The 22,186-nt window shown below is 40.7% G+C and overlaps 1 protein-coding gene across 1 annotated transcript in view; it reads left to right on the forward strand.

Annotated features, from left to right (window-relative positions):
• Positions 1–22,186, forward strand: part of CREB5 (cAMP responsive element binding protein 5) — a 417,388-nt gene that overhangs the window by 88,536 nt on the left and 306,666 nt on the right. Inside the window, exon 4 of the mRNA XM_010388326.2 lies at positions 8,881–9,002. Coding sequence (XP_010386628.1) covers positions 8,881–9,002 — 122 coding nt within the window. The remainder of the gene's footprint in view (positions 1–8,880; positions 9,003–22,186) is intronic.

Genomic DNA, 22,186 nt, shown 5'->3' on the forward strand with positions numbered 1-22,186 from the left:
TATTTGGTCCACGTGATGCATTTCTAGAGTCCTAATGTGATGATGGATGTGAATTGTTCCCTTCAGCTGTTCTCATTGTGAAGAAGGATAATTTCATAGTAAGGGAAGTCGTGATGTAGAAGGTTTTTGAGTGCCAAGTTTGAAGTGGGAATGTGTAGAGGATAATGCACATCCACAGGCAGCTTTCAAAATTACCAGCTATTATGTTATGAAATGTTTGGTTTGAAAATCATGATCAAATTTCAGTATAGTGGTAAAGAGGGTGGTGTTTGAGTTTACTTCCCTGGTACTATGGGTAGGTACCTAGGAATTTCCAAATCTTTTCTTGTTAAATGTCCCCACCCTGAGTTCTTTATAGAGGTCCTGGGTTCTGTGCGGGGGCGGGGGTGGGGAAAGACCCAGAATGAGAATCAAAGTGCAATCTTATTTATAGCTGAACAAACAAATAATATTCCAAATGAGAATTCTTATTAAAACAAAAACTCAAATGGAGCACATGGCTTTTTCTCCATCTCCACTGTAAATCTTGATACCAGCAAGTTCAATCTTTACTGTGAAGAAAGATTGAGACAGCTCTCCAAGGTAGGGCTATGTGCGCACATGTGTCCTCTCATGTGCTCACACGTGTGTATGTGTGACCTAGAAGATGATAGATTGTGTTGCCTTCAGGGAGAGGGGAAGATAAAGTTCAAGAGTGTTGTGGATCTTTCCCACAAGGTAAAACCCAATTGACAGACATCTCAGGTGGGAAGCATAAGATAAGAAAGACACATGTAACTGTGTGTCTTTTGTTTTCTTTTGTTTTGAGATGGGGTTTCCCTCTTGTTGCCCAGGCTGGAGTGCAATGGCGCTATCTCAGCTCACTGCAACCTCCGCCTCCTGGGTTCAAGTGATTTTCCTGCCTCAGCCTCCTGAGTAGCTGGGATTAGAGGCATCCACCACCACACCCGGCTAATTTTGCATTTTTAGTAGAAACGGGGTTTCTCGATGTTTGTTAGGCTGGTCTCGATCTCCCAACCTCAGGTGATCTGCCCTGCTTGGCCTCCAAAGTGCTGGGATTACAGGCGTGAGCCACAGCACCTGGCCAACCGTGTGTCTTTTAAATGCCTCGGTAGCCTACCCACTGACATCCTGGCCCAGTTAATGCTACAGGCAACTGGTCTGTGCTTGGAAGGAGGTTAGGGCAGGCACCAGTCAAGGCGTAGGAAAAGGGGCTGAAGTTGCCCTTCTACCGCCATGTGATTCGTTCATTCAGCAAACACTCTTTGAGTGCCTACAATAAGTGTTAATTGCTGCATTGAACAAGACAGGTGAGGTCTCTTTTTTCATGAAACTTACTACTCAAGTGGGGTGCAGAGGAAGGGAGATAATAAATAACAGCAAAATCTCAGATAAGTAAATAAGTATCAGTTAGTGACAAGTGCTATGATGAAGATAAAACATGATTGTGATAGCAAGTGGCCAGCAGGAAAGGGGGTCAGGAAAGGCCTCTGGGTACTTTAGGCTCAGGGGTCCTTTCTCCCTGACCCCTGAATGTGGTGGGACTGGACGTGGGTAAGACCACAAGACCAAGTGTGGCACAGCTGACTACATCTTGAGCTGATACTGAAGAAAGGCAGGAAAGACTGGCTTCTTCATTCCATCTTCCTTCATTCCTCAGATTCTCAGGACCCACCATTTGATAGGGAGCATCTAACATAAATGACAGTATAGTCCTTCAGAACCCAACTGTGTCCTGGGATTAGGTCTAGAATCAGGGCCCAGCTCTAGCTCCAGGCTCTAAACCTAATTCTCACCATGGAGAAAGCAAGAAAATAATTCAGGGAAGTAAAACATTTGTTCCCAAGAGGCTAATCGTGATCCAATCACAGAACCCAAATCCACTGCTCATGGTTCTTTGCCACAAGAGTCTACTTAATAATCCCTGGCCATTTTAAGGGGGAAGCCAGAGGGAAGATGGCATATCTCACTCCAAATTCTTTTTAGAATGAGTTAGGATATTGTAAAAACTGAGTAAATAAATCACACACACACACGCGCGCGACCCATACTTACCTCTTCTTCTTGACAATTTTATTGATAGTAAAGGTATATAGTAACTTCCCACTGTGTGAATTAATTGGATCTTTATGGAGCAGAGGGTGGGGGAGACGGCTTGCACCAGAGGGCAGCATGGTAATAATACTAGCTACCATTTATTGCCTTCCCTTATACCAGTCATTGAGCCCTGTGCTTTACATACATTAGGTCATTTAATCCTTACCACTTTTTTTTTTCATATGAGGAAACAAGATCAAAGGAATAAGTAGTTTGCTCAAAGTCCATATATATCTGTAATTTTCTTACCATACACCTAGATGTGTGAGCTATACATACTAAGAACACATTTTGGTCTCAGTTGTATGTTTGGACATAAATCTCTGAACTACTTTTTCTTATATTATTGGTATCTCTTTAATAGTTATCCAGTGGAGAAAATAATCAAAAGTTTTTAGGAGATTATTCTAACACATAAGCATTGCAAAGAACAAAGAGTTGTGGTTTAAAATCAGATTGTGTCATCCATTGTGACAAATAGAATGTAAGTGGTACTGGCATTTATAGGAGTTGTTCGTTTCCTGTCCATGTTCTTAGCTGGTCAGGCAAAATGGAATTTTGAATAATTCCCCTGAATCCTTTGGAGGTCTTGCTCTGTAGTATTCTTTTTTATATGAAAAGCTTGCTCGCAGTCTTTGTTCTACCTGGAAACCAGTCCCCTTTGACTAAGAGTACAGGAGAACTCAGGCAATCAGGGACTCAGTGGAAAGTTAAGCATTAGCTTCTGCTATTTAGGGCAATTTTTGAGAATAAAATCACCTTGGGTCCCGTAGCTCACTCAGCCAGCAGACTTGATCTCTTGGTGTTAATAACCCTTCTTACTAGCTTAGCCTCAGTAAAGCAAATTGAAATTGTGGCTTGATTGCCGTTGGAACACTTGGGGTAGATCATGGTTGATCGTGAGTAGGTGTGGAATATATAATTGGTTACTTTAAATCTAAAATGGTGTATTTTAGAACTAGTTAAGCATGTGTTGTAAGAGACACCTTTGTCAGAGCATTGTCTAATGGACTTACAGGCACTTGCAAGAGCATCTAGTCCAACAGTTATCTATCTTGGCAATGAATGGATGCCAGCATGTGAGTCAAGAGTGTGAGAGGGTGTTCCATCTCCCGACTGACCTGGGTCACCCTGGCCAGGATGGTTTTTAAGCATTCCACATCTATTGCTTAAAAACCAGGTTTGCCTTGGTTTGTCCCATTGTAGCACTGCCTTTCAGGACAGATGCAGGGAAATAGTAACATCAGTGTTACTGAGAGACTCCTATTATATATTCACACTCAATAAAAGGCATATTTATTGCAAAGAAGTCTAAAGTTCCATGGAATTCTGTGAGTTGTTATTGATTATCGCTCTTACAAAGGATTATGTATATTAAAATTCATTTAATGTAAATTATCCTAAATTAGGACTCTATTAAAATTTAGATAGGGACTAAGTTGGAATATTTTAAAGAAAGCATTTACTGAAATATTTATGAGATAAATGTAACCAATAAAATAATATCAAAAGTACCTAAGAAAAATACCTTTTTAGATAACTCTAACTCTTACTAAAATAGATATACTAATTCCAATATTTTTCTCCATTGATTTGAATGGCCCTCTTGAGGAATTCCATTAGCCCACATTTTTGTTTGGTTGAATCTGAGTCATGCAAATAATAAAAATGCATTGCCTTTAAAGAATATCCTGTAATTAGACTGGCCGTTAATTAAAAATAACCTTTATTGTAACTAATGAGGCCTTTTATAGTATTACTAGCCACTATCAGTTTCATACCATATGATGTAACATTATTTTCACAGTCCTTTAGTAATACCATAGTTGAGAATATCAGACCAATAGGAAAGAACATTTTGCTTAGGAAGTTAATATTCTTTTCTGGTATATGATGGGGACCCTGCATTTTCATTTCTTTTCTTTTTTAAATTGGTGATTTGTCACTTTGACTTTTTTAACCATCGAGGAAAATGAAACAGAAAAACACATAATTCAAATGCAGCTCGGAAAGGGAGTGAGGTAGCAATCTATTATTAAATGTAGAGCAGACTAAACGCTTTTTAAGAGAAGAATCAGATTTCAGAATTTAGCATTTTTCTTGTCATTTAGTTTTATGTTGGAATAATTGCGCTTGCTGGGCTGAAGCTGTTGGTGCTAGGCAGACTATGAACTGATAGGAAGCACTGAGAGTCGCATATGCGTTTAGCTGTATGCTTGTCTGCCCAGCTGATAATGTGACTGATCAGGTCATTCCTAATTCATAAGGCCAAGTTTGTAGCACTCTGCTGGATCGATGCACAAGTAGTCTCAGCAAGGCAAGTATCCTGTACCTACCAATTTACAGAGGCAGTGATTCTATGATTTGGAAATTGTGTCATATAATTTGATTGGTAATTGATAATCCTAACAACTTTTGGTTCTTTTGAAATATTTTGGAATCATTCATATCACTCACCAACAGAACTGCATTGCAATCCTACTGACTCTCTGCTATCTTACAGGAACAGTTTTGCAATTAAAACACCTGAGAAAACATCACATAAGATAATGGAAATATTAGACTTCCCATGATCAGTGGGAATTGAGTTTGCCAGTTTTTAATCTTCCTTTTATCCCTTTTGCTTCTTTGCTGGAGATTTAGAAGTTGAGGGCCATGATTCATAGAGAGGTAAAGAGAACAGTCATCCTAGCAGCCTCTCTCAGGCTCCTGAACTCCGAGATGAGGTCATGAGATGGTCCATGAAATTGAATTCAAGCTGGCATGTGAGAGCCCAAGCCCCAAGCAAAGTTGAGTGATGTTTTCTGTCTGCTCTTAAAAATATTATTCCCAGATACCAGTATACACCTACACACATGAACAAAGGAGGCTGCGGGAGGATGGCACAGGCATGGGATTGACACAGTCCAGCATCAGCAGTCTTTTCAGCCACGGAGAAATGAAAGCTCTGGGGCCAGGGGAGCCACAGACAACAAAGACAACTGCTTCCCTCCCACCCCCAGAGCAGAAGGACCAGAAAAAGGTCCCAGGGCTGTTACCAAATGTGATTTTCTGTGCTGTAGGATATAGTTAGAGAAAAGCAAAGTTGATATCCACATTTGGAATAGATAAGGCACACTGTCCCAAATTTTTAATTCATTTTCTTTTTGTGAGTGAGCTATTCTTTCCAGTTACAACAAGAACCAGAAAATGGGGCTTAACTTTTGTTTTAACATTTATAAGAATTAATACAAGGTCTCTTGTTATCTTTGATCTCACATGGTACCAGTTCCAAGTACGCCAGAAAATGTGCAGATGTTAAAAAAAGGGACAGCTAAATCTATCAACACGCGAATGCCTTGTCAGATAACCATTTCTGCTGAAATTAGACCTGAAGATGGTGGGCAATATCCATGGCCAAAAATTAAAATTCTTGCAAATCACACCTTCTTTAGAGCCAAGAGCAGGCACCAGTCGGCTCCAGCACCAGTGATTTCCAGATCCTGAATAATAATGGTGGATACTCTGTTGGTGGATAATATGAAATGTGTGTGCATTGAGTAGTGATAGGAGGCCCTTGGGGGGTTTACAGGAACTGGTTACTATAAGAACTCAAAGCCAAGACGATTTTTTCAGGCCTTCCACCTTCCACTTACTGTTCTTTTAATGCTTCAACTACAGTGAGGACCATCTGAATGAGAGAAGGGAATAACTCCAATCTCAAACCAAACTAAAAACAAATAACTTTTGAGTTTGAGAGTTGAAAGTTTTGTTGTGTGTTATTGCTTTTGTAAATCTGAAGTGGTACTGCATAAACACCTGTGCGTTACCCTCTCCAGAGAGTTTGCAAATAGCACACCAGGTTCCCAGGAGACCCAAGCACCAGGGCAAATGGAAGAAGGAACTCTTACCCTCTTCTCTCACTGTCTCGCATATCCTTGGGGATTTCTTTGACAAGAAAGATTGGCACCAAAAGGAGTTTTAAAAAACCTCCTTTGCAACATTTGTCATATTTTGGTGTTTGGTTCCCTTGCTGAGTTGGTTTGCTGAAAAAAAGGAGTGCCTTTGCATGGAATCACTGCCTCTGTAAATTGGTAGGTACGGGATACTTGCCTTGCTGAGACTACTTGTGGATCGATCCAGCAGAGTGCTACAAACGTGGCCTTATGAATTAGGAATTACCCCATCAGTCACATTATCAGGCCTGGGGCAGGTCTCATGTTCTTCATGTGTAAAAGAGGAAAAATAATTTTTACATAATATGGTTGGTGTAAAAACTAATGAGATGCTGTATGCAAAGCACTTAGCATCATGCCTAACATGATGTAAGCACCCAATAAATGGAAGAATGAATAGATGCTCATGCACATGTGCACACACACACGCAGACACACGCACACATGCACACACACACACGTGCACACACATGCAAACACACGCACCCTTTTATTTTCACTCTCAGATCTTGTCTATACACCTTCTATTCAGAAAACTTCTTTATCTGTATAGCCAGCCCTTGCCTCTGACCTGTTAGTATCAAACTTCCAGCTGTTACTTTTGTTACCATTTCACTATCCTTTAAATAGTCACATATTTCTTTGGCCTATGAACAGTGACTTTTAAAGCTAACCCATTATGACGGTGATTTTAGGATTTATAGGATCATACAACTTCAGAAATTTTTTTGAAAGATGAGGAATATGAAGTCCAGAGAATGTAGGTAAATTCCCCCATATTACAGTATTCTCAAATCTAGATTTCTGGGTTGTCAAAATTGTCTTCTGCATACACAACAGAGCCCTTTGGATCAGGGAAGGCAAAGCACATTTAGATAAAGAAGGGATTGTGTCTGAAGGTAAGAGAGGACTTAGTAGTGATAAGATGGTTGCAAATTGTGTGACCTTGTACAAGGAAGCTTGTTTCTTCATTTATAAAATAGTATCAACACTTGCTACCTCATAGAATCATGCGAGATCTAGATTCTAGACAATGTGGGTGAAAATGTTTGTAAATTGCAAAATCCTGCATAAAAAGTTTTTCTTCTATAAATACACAATAGTTATATGTATACATTAGGGACCTAGGTGTATATTTGTACATCTTAATAGATAAATTAGTTGCTAATAAAACAATTTTCATCAAAACCCACTCTTTCACACATCCCTTATCTGTAATGCCGAATTTATGAACAGCTGTGGTATGCTCTCTGTGAAATGCAAGGAGCTCAGCATCTTGGAGATCAGGTCAATAATGGGAAAAAATGCAGATGGAGATTTTGCTGCATGGAATCCAAGTCAGCCATTTGGGTGCTGAAAGTTCCTTGCCCATAGGGAATCAAGAGACATTGCCTCTAAAGGGCTGATTCGATGGGGGATATTACACCATTTTCTGCTTCACGGGTATCAAGATATTCTTTGAATCAGACAATTTACTGATTTACTGGGCTTAACTATTCTCTGTATGATTTAGAAAAGTAAATATATTTCTAGTTTCTTATAATATAGGAGTTTATAAAGAGAATGCAGGAATGGCAAATTTGTTTCAACTTGAGGGCACCTCTTCAGTTGACTGGTTAATGGCTCAGAGAACTATGCAGAGATTTTGGGAGTGTTAGATCAAGCTGGGAAAATGCCATAATCAATCTAGTAGAGTCTACTACAGGCTTAGGTGGGAATAATACATGTACACAGTGGAAATAGGATTGAGACCTTGATTATAATCCTGGTGTCTCCACTGTCTACCTGGGAGACCTTGAGCAAGACCGTTAATGACTCTGGGCCTCTGTTTTTCTGATTGGTAAAAATTTAGCATGGCTAGGCTTTCTTCCATGGTCCTTTTCTGGTTCTAATATCTCCTGTTTCTGAGAAAAGACAATTTACACAATTTTATTTGTCTCAACTCAAGTACATCTTCACCAAGGAAGATGATTGTACTCAATGATGAAGAAAGTGCAATTCTACTCTACTTACCTTCTATTTAATAGAATCTTGTGAGATCTAGATTCTCAAGAATTGTACGAAAATATTTTATAAACTGCAAATGCTGCATATATATTAAGCTATAAATAATGGCTTCAGATTCTTCAGTTTTAGAAGTAGAAAGCTCTGTAGAGTCAAAAATATGAAAGAAATTCTTTTCCTTTTAAAGAGCATTTGCAGAACATTCTCTCTCTTTTTTTGGCTATAGCAAAGGAAAATGAAATTAAAAATGACATTTTTAAAGGATGAAAGCTGAATGTGTTTGACTTGGAACCTTTTATCATCCCTCTATGATTTTCAGGACGAGAGATAGAATTATTAAGTTTACTTTCTCCATTAAGGAAAAGGAATTAACATGCTTGTTTGTTTCTTTTTGTTTACTATAAGAATCTGCAAAATCCTTTTTCTTTCCAGCCCCCTGAAGTCAGGCTTACCATTGGGTCAGATTTTTTTTGGCCTTATTTTAGCAAAATCATTTTCTTTTTCAAGTTTAAAATAAAGAAAGAAAAAGGGTCATTCCACATGTTTCATTGTGTATTCAAATGGTACAGACTTCAGGCAAGCGGAGAGTGAGATCTGAAGCTGTCTGGAGGGAGTTCGGTATGCCCTCACAGACTGCAGCCCTCTGTCTACTGTATTCCTGCTTCAGAATTTATGGTGCTATTTTCTTGCATATGGTCATGTTACTTAAAGGGTCAAGAGACTGTGGATGGCTAGTGGACATTTTAATTAAGGTAAGGGGAGGGGATTAGTGAATCTAGCTCATGCTTGCTACTGGCTTTTGAGAAAAAAGACCCATTTATTAGCTTTCTGACTCTGTTTTCAGATCAAACTCCAACCCCAACGAGATTCCTGAAGAACTGCGAAGAGGTGGGCCTCTTCAGCGAGCTTGACTGCTCCCTGGAGCATGAGTTCAGGAAGGCCCAGGAGGAGGAGAGCAGCAAGCGGGTAGGTTTGCCTGGATGGACGCCTTGAGAGGTGTCCTCCTAGAAACTTCCACGAGGAAACTAGGTGTCTCTGCACTGCAGATTGTGTTGATGTGGCCTTGAAGTATTTTAGCCATTTGTGAGTATTTGTCTAACGTTTTTAAAAAAATGAGTATTCCTTGATTATGGCAGAATTCAAAGCTAGATAAATCATGTGAAAAATAGGTATCTGAAATACTAAATTCTAGCAGAAAAAAAAATTCAAAATCTTGAACCAAAGTCAAACTTACAGATTTTTTCTATTCCCCACCAGTTGTTTTACTTTGCTAAGTATTTAATAGCAAACCTTATGTGAGCAGTAAGTGCAGAAGAATAGAGTCAATGGGTGAAAGAACACGCGAGTAATCTTCATGGTAGAAGAGAGGATTTCATCAGACTTTGGCCCATGTTGTAACTGTCTGTTTTCGATAATCTCTCCAGTCATTCTGCACCAAATTCATAATTATTTCCTGGTCATATTACCTTGTCCTAGTATTGAACATCTGTTGTTGCTGAAACAAATAGGTTAAGTACAACTGTGAATCATTTGTTCTTAAAAATATAGGAAAATCACTTTATGAAACTCTTCAGAATATATTCGGTTTTTATGGGAATGTGCTGAAATTCAAAATCACTTTACAAGATTCATGAAAGGAGACGGTGGTCACAAGTCAATGTGATGAGGATGCTTTTTGGTATTTTGTTCATTGTTATTACACAGCATTATCCAATACCCACATTGTATTAAGAAACAAATTAGATACAGTCTGTGAACAGAAATTCAGAATGTGAAAGGTGATTGAAAGGAAAGACCAGTTAGGTAGTAATGAATTCTGAAGTCCAGCTGTTCCATCCGGAAAAGAAATTTTAAAAGGTTCTGATATTTCTCTAAGTGTTTCAAAATCCTTTTAGTCCTTGTCTATGTGAAATTATAATAATCCCCCCTCCACCAGATTTTTCCTGTCACATTCTCATGTCATAATAGTCAAGGGCTTGTATTTAGCCTGTACAGCTTCAGGAAAAACCATGAAAATAGGTGATGCTTACAAGAGGGGTATAAAATCTCAGTCAACTTATTTTATTTATTTATAATTCATTTGTCATGTATGCTTGACTGTCTCCTCCACTCCCCTCTCAAAGGATACAAAGGGCCTTTTTTCTTTTTTAAACAAGCACTTATACAGCAACTATTATTTGCCAGTCAAATAATAAAGTTCTGAGCACTTTAAAAAATTAATAAAAATAAAAGACGTGCATTCTATATTTTGTTGCAATAGAAATATATATATATATATATATATATATATTTTTTTTTTTAAACCATAAAAATAGCACGCAAGAGAGGAAGAAATTCTCATCATCTAGTCAACTTCCTTTGGTTGAGTAATAAATTTATTTTTTTGATAGACATGTATGTAGAAGACTAAGGAATTAAGTTCATTCATTCCTCAAGATATTCAAAGCTGGCTTCTTAAACTGAACTATAAGAAAGATGTGTATTTTGTCCATATTGTCTTCATTTCTGATAGAACGGTTTTACCTCAAGTGTGTGCCCTTGATTTTACTAAAGGCATTTTTCCTAGAACAGTTTCATGAAGCCCGTTGTTGGGGTGTGGTTTTAGATAGTCTCCATTGCATTATTCATGATTTCTTATATGAAGCCCTGTGTGAGGAAATTCTTGCAGATCTGAATTCCAGGAAATGGTTTGCTTCCCCTGAGGAACTGAAATATTTTTCTCCTCGTGGACATGAGAATCATGTAACTGGTTCTGTTTCTCTTTTCGCTTTGACTGCTAGGTGAACACAAAGCCAAGTTTACTGCTAAACTTTGAGAACTTTTTCAAACGTTGTGATGAGCGTATTTTACTTCCTCCCTAGACCAGACTTTCAGTTCTAGTTTATATTTTCTCTGGTTCTGATTTTTAATTTAAAAAACATTGTCACGCTGTACATGTTTTATGAGTTGCTTTAAATTTCTTGTGGGTTGAAAAAGAGTATAGATAATTAAATTTTAAAAATTAAAATAATTAAGCAACCAAAGTAAGAAAAGGAACTATTGCAGCTGTAGAAACATGTTATTTTCTCTCTTTTAAGTGTTGCTCATAGCTGTGTGATGCTTTCATGATAGGTGTGTGGGTGGGGAACAGCCAGCCGCCCCATGGTCTGGGGCCAGCATCTCAGGACACCACCATCTTATGCCCCAGCCTCACTTGCACGCATGGGAGGCTGGACAATATTCAGGCTGTTGAAGCTTCTTCTTCTTTTGCCCCATTCAAACCAAGCCAAATCTAGCCTCAGGTGGCCATGGTTACACGAGAGGGCATTCTCTTGAGGTCTAAACCACAATGACTCCTCTGGCAGCAAAGAGGGCTGCGTTGGTGGCTTTGGCTCTGGCATTTCTTTGGAAGTCACTGGTCAGGGAAATGAGGAGTTGGAGTAATGCTCCCCTACCTGACAATATTCTTTTACCTACCCCTTTGACCAGGTTTTTCCAGCTGTCAACATCCTTGGCATCCTGCCACCCCAGCTCTTCCTTCCCTGCTTAAAAAGAAGAAACACAGGTTCTTATTCAGTGCCTATCTTAGCAATTTTTAGTATTCTCTTCTTTTTCCTTTTGGTCTACATTCAGACAATTATTTCTTTTTTAATTCTACATCTCTAGCTCTCTTCCGATTTCTTTTCCTTTGAGTCTCTAGACTTGCATTCGTTCCCTCATTAGGTTTTAGTAAAGTGGAAGATGGATTAATTTATCTGGAGAATTTGGCTAAAGAAGGTTCTTGCTTGAACTTTCTATGTGTCTTATACAAAAATATAGGAAAGATTGGGCTGGTTCTGCACACCACCTTTAAAACTTCTAGCTGCAGTTGGTCTAGAAAATTCTGTTAAAGAGCAAATAGAGAATTGATCCTTACTTGGCCCATGTGGCTGTCCATTGGGGAAAAGTCTGTTTCACAGACTCTGTCTCTAATCCCAGCATCCTTTTCCAGAAGCATCCCAATATGTATATAGAATCAATGCAGGCTGTAAGCAGGTTATGTCCACTGGAGAAAGGCCTCATTATCTGTATTAATACTATATATAGTAGATAATACGTTCCATAATAGCCTCAATTTCCATATTAATAGAAGCTTATAACCTCATAAGTCTTTAGTAAGAGGATTGTTTCCCCTTAGAAAGGCATGTTGTAATTCACTATCAGGTATCATAAATCTCAACTTGCCAGTGGCTTAGAACTCAGACTAGTTCATATCCTGAAACATGTAAGCAACTTTTATCATTTTTCATTCATGAAATATTTTCAAGTGCCCACCACATGGCAGGCACTGTTCAAGGCATTGTTGAATATATGACTGAATAAAGATGATAAAAAACAAACAAAAATACCTGCCTTCGTGTAGCTTACCTCTAGGGGGCAAGAGAAACAATAAATACGTGGAAAAAAAATGTATAACATGTCAGAAGGTGATAAGTGTGATGCAGAAACATGTAGCAGGGAAGGGGCACAGGGCTTGCTGGGGGTGGTCAGGCAGGCATCACTGGTTAGTAGATGTGTAAGCAGAGACCCAAAGTGGGAGGGGGCCTGACCCAGGTATGTACTGGGGAGAATGTTTCAAGCTGAAAGCACATAAGTCCAAAGGCCTGGGGCTGGAGGGTGTTCTGCGTGTTGGAGAAATTACAAAGAGACCCAAAGAGGGTGTAATAAGGCTAGAAAGCTGGGTCTGGGAGGGCAGATCCTGGGGGCCCTTGTATACCATGGCTTTGGCTTTAACTGAGTGAGATGGGAAACTATAGGACAATTTTTTTGTTTTTTTGAGACAGGCTCTCACTCTGTTGCCCAGGCTGGAGTGTGGTGGTGCAATCTCGGCTCACTGCAGCCTCGATCTTTTGGGCTCAGGTGATCATCCCACCTCAGCCTCCCAAGTAGCTGGGGCGACAGGTACCCGCCACCATGCCTGGCTCATTTTTTTGTAATGATGGGGTTTCACCATGTTGCCCAGGCCAGTCTCAAACTCCTGGAGTCAAGTGATCTGCCCGCCTCAGCCTCCCAAAATGCTGGGATTACCAGCGTGAGCCACCGTGCCCAGCCAGGACAGTTTTGAGCAGAAGAGTGAGAGGATTTGACTTACGTCTTAAAAAGATCACTTTGGCTGCTGAGTTGAAAGCAAACTATCAAAAGGCAGTGGCTGAGAGAGAGACCAGTTGAGAGGGTATTGAAAGAATTTAGATTAGAGATGATAGCAGGTTGACTCAAGGTGGAGATGGAGGCAGTGGAAAACTTCTGGATACATTTTGAAGAGAGAGCCAACAGGATTTGTTGACGTGTTAGACTGGGAAGTAATAGAAGCAGCAAGACTAAGGATGAACCCAGGTGTCTGGCCCGAGCAACTGGAAGGATGGGATTGCCTAGGAGAGGGGTGGGTTTAAGGGGAACATTGGGGGTTTCCTTTTAGATTTGCTAAGTGGAGATGCTGGATCAGCAGATGGATATATAGGTCTGGAATTCAAGGGAGAAGACCAGCCTGGAGATGCAGATTTGGGAGTCACTAATGAAGAAACTGTTTATATACTTGAGATTGGGTGGAGTCACCTGAGCCAGAAGTGAATAGAGATGAAGTAGAGAGATCTGAGCATGAGCTGGGCAGAGTCTTCCAGAATTCTCTGACACAGAGGATTGCACTCCCCTCAGTGGCCAGAGACGACGTAGGAGACCATGAGGTATGAAGAATGAAGTCAAGTAGGGAAGCCCAGCCCTAGCAGACATGTTGAATGGACAACTGGCATGTTGATTTTGTGTTCCATGTTAGGGGAAAGGAAAACAAAAATATTTTAAAAAGCAGAAAAAGAAAAAAAGAGGTAGGTGAATGTTCCTTTTATGTTTAATGACTTAAAAAAAAGAAATCGCATAATGCACATCTAGGAGGTGGGAAATAGCTTCATCATATAATAATTATGTGTGTGTGTGTGTGTGTGTGTGTGTGTGTGTGTGTGTGTGTGTGTGTGTAAGGAAGGAAGGGTAATTGAAGGGACTAGAAATGAACTCCTTTGTCTTGCTAAGAGAAATATAACATTACAGCCTAACGTGGTTAGAGACCCTGAAGATGAAAAGTGTGGTGTATAAGTGCTAAGTGTTGTTATTCTCCCATAGGACCTAAATCGGACTCATTATGCTGATGCAGCAATAGGAAATTAGGACATTTCCATGCTCTAGAATTCCTACGAAAATGATTAAAAGTGAAGTCCATCCCCAGAGAGTATTGACTGTTTAATACATGGAACAAGGGACAAGCTACAATCTTAAGATCTTGGATCCCAGCTCAACAGGAGTCACAGAACAGGGCATGGTGGGGTCAGCCTCAGCTCCGCAAAGCAGGCTGTTTAATCTGATTAAATTCTGTATCTGGAAATCATGTTACCCGATGCCACCCATTACTTGGGCAAGAAGGTGCGGAGAGAGAGGCACTTTGCCTTCTTACACTGTCTTGTGCCTATCAGCCGCTAGCCAGCATCGCTGCTCCGTGGGGAAGGTATGAGTGGTGCTGGATGGAAAATAAAAGATGCCAAGTTGAACAAACTTGCAACAGCTGCACATTCACGTTTCCGGTTATGCTAACGTGTTGCTTCTCTGATATTTGTGTAAAACAATCCTTCCCTCCCCCGCGAAGTGTGGAGAAAAAGAATATTCTGAAACCTAAACTTGGTTTTATCCAGGTTTTGAAAATGTCCCCATGTTTGCTTAATCCTAACAGATGAGGCTGCTTTTGATCTTTTCATTTTTTTTTTTTTTTTTTATCAGCATGACTGAAAGGAAACACCCATTGACAATGATATTGGAGATGACAACCTCTTTCTTCCACCACCGCAATGACTGAAAACCCTAAGGCTTATGTTAGAAGGATTCTTTTTGTCCTTCCATTTCGGTGCACTACAAATGTAAATCACGTTCAACTTTCTCCTTGTAGGTTAAAATTATGCCCTCATCTTAGGCGGAATTTGACGCTGGAAGGGAATTTGGCTTGATCTTTGCATCCCACTCAGGGGAATGACTAAACCAGTGGATAAACTGGAAGCTATTTCATGTGTTTTAGGTCACTAGGATTTAGGAATAATGAGTACAATCTTAGCAGAGATTATTAAGAGTTGGTATTTACTTCCAAATATGTGAATGAATGTGATCTCAGGTTCTGCTTCAACTTTAAAATGGAGTGGAGTTCTTTTCAACTCATAGGAGTTCATTTTTGGTTTGTTTGGGGGTTTTTTGGTGAAAAGACAGGGTATCCTGAAAGCTGCAATATACATAGTCTATTGTCTTGCAAAGAGTGAACACTTAATATTAAGTGTTTTATGTGGATGATGAGAGAAGCTCAGGAAGCTGACAGCTTCTTAGAGGAATACTGACTGAGATGGTGACAGATATTTGTTCATCATCTCCCTTGGTGAGTTTGCATATTCGGGTTATTTGGATGTTAATTGATGAATCCTTACAAGCTAATTTTCACAGTAAAAAAAAAAAGTATTTTATCTCTTGCGACTGGGGATTCAATTTTGAGTGCTTGATTATTTGGCAGCTGGTGGCTCTGTCTTCAACCAGTGTTATCAGGCAAAGCGAAGGGGAGAGGTGGTTGTGACAGTAATTTCAGACGAATGTCTCCTAGCCTGTGGCAGATTTCATTGTTCTCTGAGTTCAGTATTAATTATTTAAATTATTTATCACAGGTTTTATTTATATTTGCTATGACAGAACATTTGTTCTGGCAAGATAGAAGTCTCTGTCTGATGTCTTCTTGAGAACTGGCCCAAGGTTTTCAGAGGCTGGAGTCTGAATTAGAAAGGTTGCGCATTCATGTCATGCCTGTGGTGTTATCATCAGAGGTACTAATGTCTCCCTTCAAGCTACAGAGTAGGAGGAGTAGGAGGGACTGGACAATGCTTGGACCCTATTTTATTTCTATCATGATGATTGCTAGAGGAAGCTGGACATTAATTTTGGGAAAGACTATTTGTGTTGGAAATATTGCAGAGTAAAATCGTGTTTTCTTGCACCAGTATTTCCTGTTCAGTTGTGACTGGGGATGGTAATAATCAAAGGACTTACATATTCATAAAGCATATTCATGTCCACATATGGACATGAATTAATGTCCATTAAACATGCTATTAATGATAATTTTATTTGGGCTTGTTCAGTTAACAGGGAATAGTTGTAAGTGGTTATACTAGTAATATTTTTCTCTATTGGAAATGCAGAGAAATAAACTGTTGAGAGACAAAAAGGGAGCCAGTGGTTTATGTGGAACAGCCAGGCCTTTCTCTGACCTCTCTGGGTGTCCAACTCTGCCACCCTCTGTATCCACTCTCAGTTGGTTTTTGTTTATACCTTCTCTTCAGAAAACCCATACATTCTCATAGCTTAAGAGTCAAGTCCACCCAGACAATTCCTTTATTTGTACATCTAGTCCTTGCACTGGCATAAATATTGGCCTCTAGCCTCTAGCTGTTACTGATGTTCCCATTGAACATACCACTGCTATTCCTCACTCAACATGTTGGAAACCATACCCAGGGCTTTCCCATACAAACTCACCACCACGCCCTACTCCCCTGGTTCTGTTAGAGGCATGTTTCACCCTCGCTCAGCTCCCTCCCTACCCTCTTTTGTTCCACTCCCAATCAACTTTCTTAAGACACAGTCCTCAGATCTCCCCTTTATATTCCATTTCTATTACCTCAAGCCTAGACCATTCTTACTTCCTACTGGGTTATTGCTGCAAATTCCAAGAAGTTTTTGACCTTTAACATAACTTTAAAGAGATACCTAATGATAAGTATTATTGTAATAAGTATTATTGTAAAATTGAATGTATTTTTTTAAAAAAAATGAAAACTAACGGAAATGTTTAAAGTAAAAAAAAAAAAAAGAAAGTGTGACCAGGTATGATGGCTTACACCTGAAATCTGAGCTCTTTGGGAGGCCAAGGGGTGAGAGGATCACTTGAGCTCAGGAGTTTAAGACCAGCCTTGGCAACATAGTGAGACCTGGTCTGTATTAAAAATGAAAATTAAAAAATTATCCAGGGTTGGTGGCCCACACCTGTAGTCCCAGCTGCTTGGGAGGCTGAGGCAGGAGGATTGCTTGAGCCCAGGTGTTCAAGGCTGCAGCGAACTATGATCGCACCACTGTACTCGACTGAGTGACAGAGCGAGACCTTGTTTTTTTGTTGTTGTTGTTTTTTTTAAAGTAAAGAAAACAATTGTTCTTGAAGTTGTCTGCCTTTTCTTTATGGCTAAAGGAAAAGTTCCTCCAAATATCATCATTGTTCAAAGTTAGAGAGGTTGGTGTGGGACATGGTGGGTATGAAAAGGGGATATGTTGGAAATTTCATAAACACAGCCTCATACCATATTTTAGTACAGCAGCATGTGGTCAGCTGATCCTGGTGCTACAACATTGAGACTGAAGTGGGGGCAAAAAAAAAAAAAAAAAAAAAAAAAAAAAAAAAAAAAAAGACAAAAAAAACCCGAAAACAGCCAAAACCACAGTGCAGCCCTGAAGCTCTGCAGGCACCGCCCTCAGCTCAGCTGCAGCCTGTAAGGGCCACTTGTTGGGCCCACCCTGCTCTCCCATCAGGCAGCCTTACTGTAGCTGAAAATCACTCCAAGTGGATTCTGGTGGTTGGGATGAGCCTCACTAAAACAATTAGGAAGCTCCGCCTTCTCTCCCAGCAGAGAACTTTCTCATCAGGGTGATTGTTTTAAATTCCAGGTTGGGTCGTGTTCTCAGCTTGTTTAAATCACTTCTTACCTGTCCCAAGGCAGGCAAGCCAGGATGCAATTTCAAGGTGGTAACCCAAATGGAATCATAACATCGAGTGGACACTCTTCCCCGAATGAATCCGTTTCCAGCTGTGAGTAATTCAGGATTTCTAACGTGCCAGACAGGCACACAGAGTGGGTGTGTACCTGGGCTCAGGAGGCCCTTGCATCTGCAGAGGAAGCTCACACTGTCCTCCGTGAGGCCCTGCATTAATACTCCCAAAGGCATGCGGGAAAACAGATCTGTTTTCTGGGCCAGATTAAAACTAAATGACTAAAAGATGAAGCTTCCATTCTAGGCAGAAAACAGCACTCACATTTGGAAAATTGGACCAAATGACAGACTCAGTGAGCATCCGTAGCTAAGTCACTTACCTGGGCCCCTCACAGAGACGTGAAAAAAAATTGGCATTGTAAAAAGAGGAAGGGAAAACAATATAATAGTTGCAAGAAACTGTCTCTGCCTCCATCATCTCATAAATCCAGGTGAACATTAAGTACGGCTAGGAGCAGGTATGGGAGTGATTTACTCTGAGAACTCTGCTCCAGCATGTGTGTGTTGTTAAGTTATTTCCATACTGAAAAGTCTGAGGCCAGGAAATGGGATTCCGAGCATTCCTCCCATCCGCATTTCCAGTACGTTGGCTGTCAACTCAAACCTGTGGTGCAATGACTGATTTTAGCTTCAGAACCATGCAGGGCCCTTTCCCTTGTTCTTCACCCAAGTACCACCAAAGTCCAAAGACTTAGGAAAGTTGATCAAACAGTGCATTTCTCCCCTGGATTACTGGTACCATGTTCATGTACTTTTTGAAACTAGCTGTTCTGGTGAGCCAGATGGGGCTTACGAGCCGGTTGGGTTGGAGAGGAGGCTAGGCTGTTTTCATTGGGTGGCCATGCACAGTGTCACCTTCCTTGCTCCTCCTGTGTGCAGTGGGATATCTGTCGCAGGCTTCTCTGCTTGACTGTTTTTAGGTTTCCCTCTGTGCTTTGCTTTCTGGGATGTTCAAAGCTATTGTTCAGTTTGTTAGAACTTGTGACTCTGTTCTGTGTGACCGGTCCAGTCCTCTTGTTTGGCTCTCGGGTGAAGCAGAATTCCAAAAGGACTTGACTTTCAGCATCTCCTCTAAGCACAAATTTGCTAATAGACCTCACTTGCTGCTGTCAAGACAAGACCATTCGAGCTATTATTTGAGAGTTCTGAAGCTAGGAGGCGGCTGTCCCACCTGCAAGCTTTCCCTTCGTTGTCTGGCGCTGGGGGTGGGGGAGCAGCTTGCTTCCCAGTCCTCTCTGTGAAATGAGGACTTCACATTTTGGATTTAGTGTGGCTGCAGTCAGCAGAGTCCTTGAGATCTAAGGTTCGTGCAAAATACACCATCTGTTCTAAGAAAACTTTGAAAGTTAATCATAGTGCTGACCGAATCCTGCCTGAGTTGGTGCTGGGCACAGCCTTTTTCTGGGCTTTGTGTTTGGGTGGGGGCTTATTCAGGCTCTGCAAGCAGTCACCTCCCCAAAGAAGAAAAGCAGTCATGTTCTGTGTGACTGTCAGGCTGATTGACTACAGGTGATGCAGCACTGGGCATTTTGAATCACAGCCTCTCTCAAAGAAGGCATCCCCCTTCCTGCCTTCTCCCGGAATGATTTGTTATGCACAGAGCTTAGGAACTTTCCCAGAGGATTTATGAACATAAAGTTATTGCTGAATTTGTTGGCATGGTTGGCCCGGGCATTCTTGTCCATTGCTCTCTAACCAGAGCAACAAGACTTTGGGTAAGGAAGCCTGGGCTTCTCAGTGCTCTAGAACGTGGTGGGCATGCGAGTCCCACCCTTGTAGCTCTACTTGGTCCTCAAATGGCTAGAGGGAAACAAGATGACCCAGAATTCTGGCAGCCCCTTTCTCAGTGCGTCGTGCCAAAGAGCTCTTCCCCATGCTGCCAGGCCACCTGAAAGTGGCCTCAGAACACTTCCTGTGCGATCCACACTACCCCCATGTGGATTGTGAGGATGTGACTCGGAGTGTGGGCTGAACTCAGGATGAGGGCAAGAAGTCAGCTCCATTCCATCGCTCTCTAAAAGTCACACATGACTTTATTTTCTCGCCGGTAAAATGGGCCTTTTGACAGCTTTGAAGTTTGAAACATAGGAAGTTAGAATACGTCGAGATTTGAAGAATTGACATTAAAACTGGTTCCTAGGTAGGGGTTGTTAGATTCATACATCACTAGAGCATCTCACTTTGGACATTCTTTCTGATGTTGACTATAAGAAGTGTCCAAAAAGGTGAGCAGGAAACGAGAATCCAAACTCCACATTCACAGACAATAATACCATTGTGATATTACTGCCTGGAAGAGGTGTCTTTTTCCTGCATGTCAGCAGTAAGGAAATAATTCCTTGATCCAGATCTCTGCTAGATTTGTTTCTTTATTTGTATTACAGCAATACACGTACATGTGTATATGTTTTAGGCAAAGTTGGAAATTGAGACTTCGGGAACAATTTCGTGCCAATTTCTAGGAAGTTCTGGCAGACATTCTGATTACACCTAAATTGTTTATAATGTTCAATTCAATGCCAGCTTTAACAGATAATTGCTATCAAAGTATATCTACCTGCTGCCCTTTGATTTTGAAGATGGCATCACTGATTTACCCAGAAGCTGGGGGTGAACTTTTGATTTACTCTTGGTGGTAATGGATTTGCACAGATCCAAACACACATGCCCTCCCACAGACTTCCTTGCAACCAGAGGCACATATTGTAAGACAGCTGGCCAGGGCCAGGGGTGCAGCCTGTGATGGTGGGAGAGAGGCACTACTTTGACCTCATTAAAGTAGTCCTTCTAATTGAATGCAACAGTCATAGACCACAACTGCTCAGTGCTATACTTCTCATACAATGTACTGGTGTATTTAGCAGGAAAAACATCTGTTAATAACACTGATGAAATATTCCCAGCATTATTTTCTCTTCTATTTTACATTTTGCTGCTCTTAAATTTGACTGCTTTTTGACAAAATCTCAGGATGCCAAACATAACTAAATCATGTAACAGTGGTTTGTTGTTATAAGAAAGCATTGAGAGCTCACATATGTGCATTAAACCAAACTGAAAATGGACATGAAACTCATGAAGAAGGACATGTGTGTCTCTGATTTTTGCATATGACTTGGTGTTAGAAGGGAGAATAGGAATGGTGCTTTGGTGTGTGCTAGGAATGGCTTGAAAGGAACTGATCCACTAAAATACTTTGTTTAGTTGCATTGTGGTATGGGTTCAGCTCATCCGCCTGGATGACTGGCTTTTCATCAAAGGTTAAGTAGGTACTACTTCAATAGAGCCGTTTTCCTTCAGTATGAAGTAGCTGACTCAGGTCAGTTTTTAAACATCAGTTTATAACTTGCTATGCTCACACACTTATGCCAACTTCCTCCTTCGTAGTTTCCAAGTGGTAGCACTTGCCTCCTCATCCTCCTGCCTCAGGCTTTTGGGAGGCCTCTTCCCTTTCACATTTGTCACTGAGACCATTTGACATATTAGCCAGTCGGGGCATGAGGTCCAAATGAGGATTATTCATATTTGCATTCTCCTTTCCTATCCGTAGAAAAGAAGAGACCAAGTCCGATTTTTGAAGTGATCCCCACTTCCTACAACTCCCTGGCAGAGGTAACTTGCTCCTAGGGCCAAATCCCCTTCCCAACAGCTGTTTGGCGATTCTGTGTCACTGGGCTGACTGTAAAATCAGGCATACCCTTTTAATTACCTGTTCATATTTCAGCAATGCCGAGCTCTGTGGCACAGAGAGAGGGGATAAGCCTTCATTGTAATGGATTTTTAGAAAGACTATCTCTGAGATAAGAGTTCTAAATCTTGGCAGTCTCTTCAGAGCACACACTTTGTGATTGCACACAATTTCTTGGCTCCCCAGAGCCGTGTTGTAAATGGAGTGCAGTGTACAGGGTTGGGTAATAAGATATTGCAGATACATTTTAGAGCAAGGTGCACTTTTGCTTTATTTATGAAGATAGACAGGCTGGTTGAGGGCTTAATCACAGCTGATAAATCATTTTAAGAAAGCCTATTAGAACCATATGCTGATTTTTTGCATTAATATAGTGTGTCTGTTTCCAGTCTAATAAGACAGGGTTTTTTCTCCTGTGCTCTGGGTCTCTCCAATGTAGACTATTTATCTGTTTAAGTGGTATCACTTGTGTGGGAGCATTTATCTCCTTAAGAGGTACCATTAATAAAAGAAGGCAAAAGAAAAGGGGGAAGCAAAAATGAGCCAAGGTACCCATTGCACAGTGCATGTGCATGTGTGCATGCAAGTATGCCTGTGCACGTGTGTATAAGTG

Source organism: Rhinopithecus roxellana, chromosome 6 (assembly GCF_007565055.1).
Source record: "Rhinopithecus roxellana isolate Shanxi Qingling chromosome 6, ASM756505v1, whole genome shotgun sequence".
In the NCBI taxonomy this organism is placed as follows: domain Eukaryota; kingdom Metazoa; phylum Chordata; class Mammalia; order Primates; family Cercopithecidae; genus Rhinopithecus; species Rhinopithecus roxellana.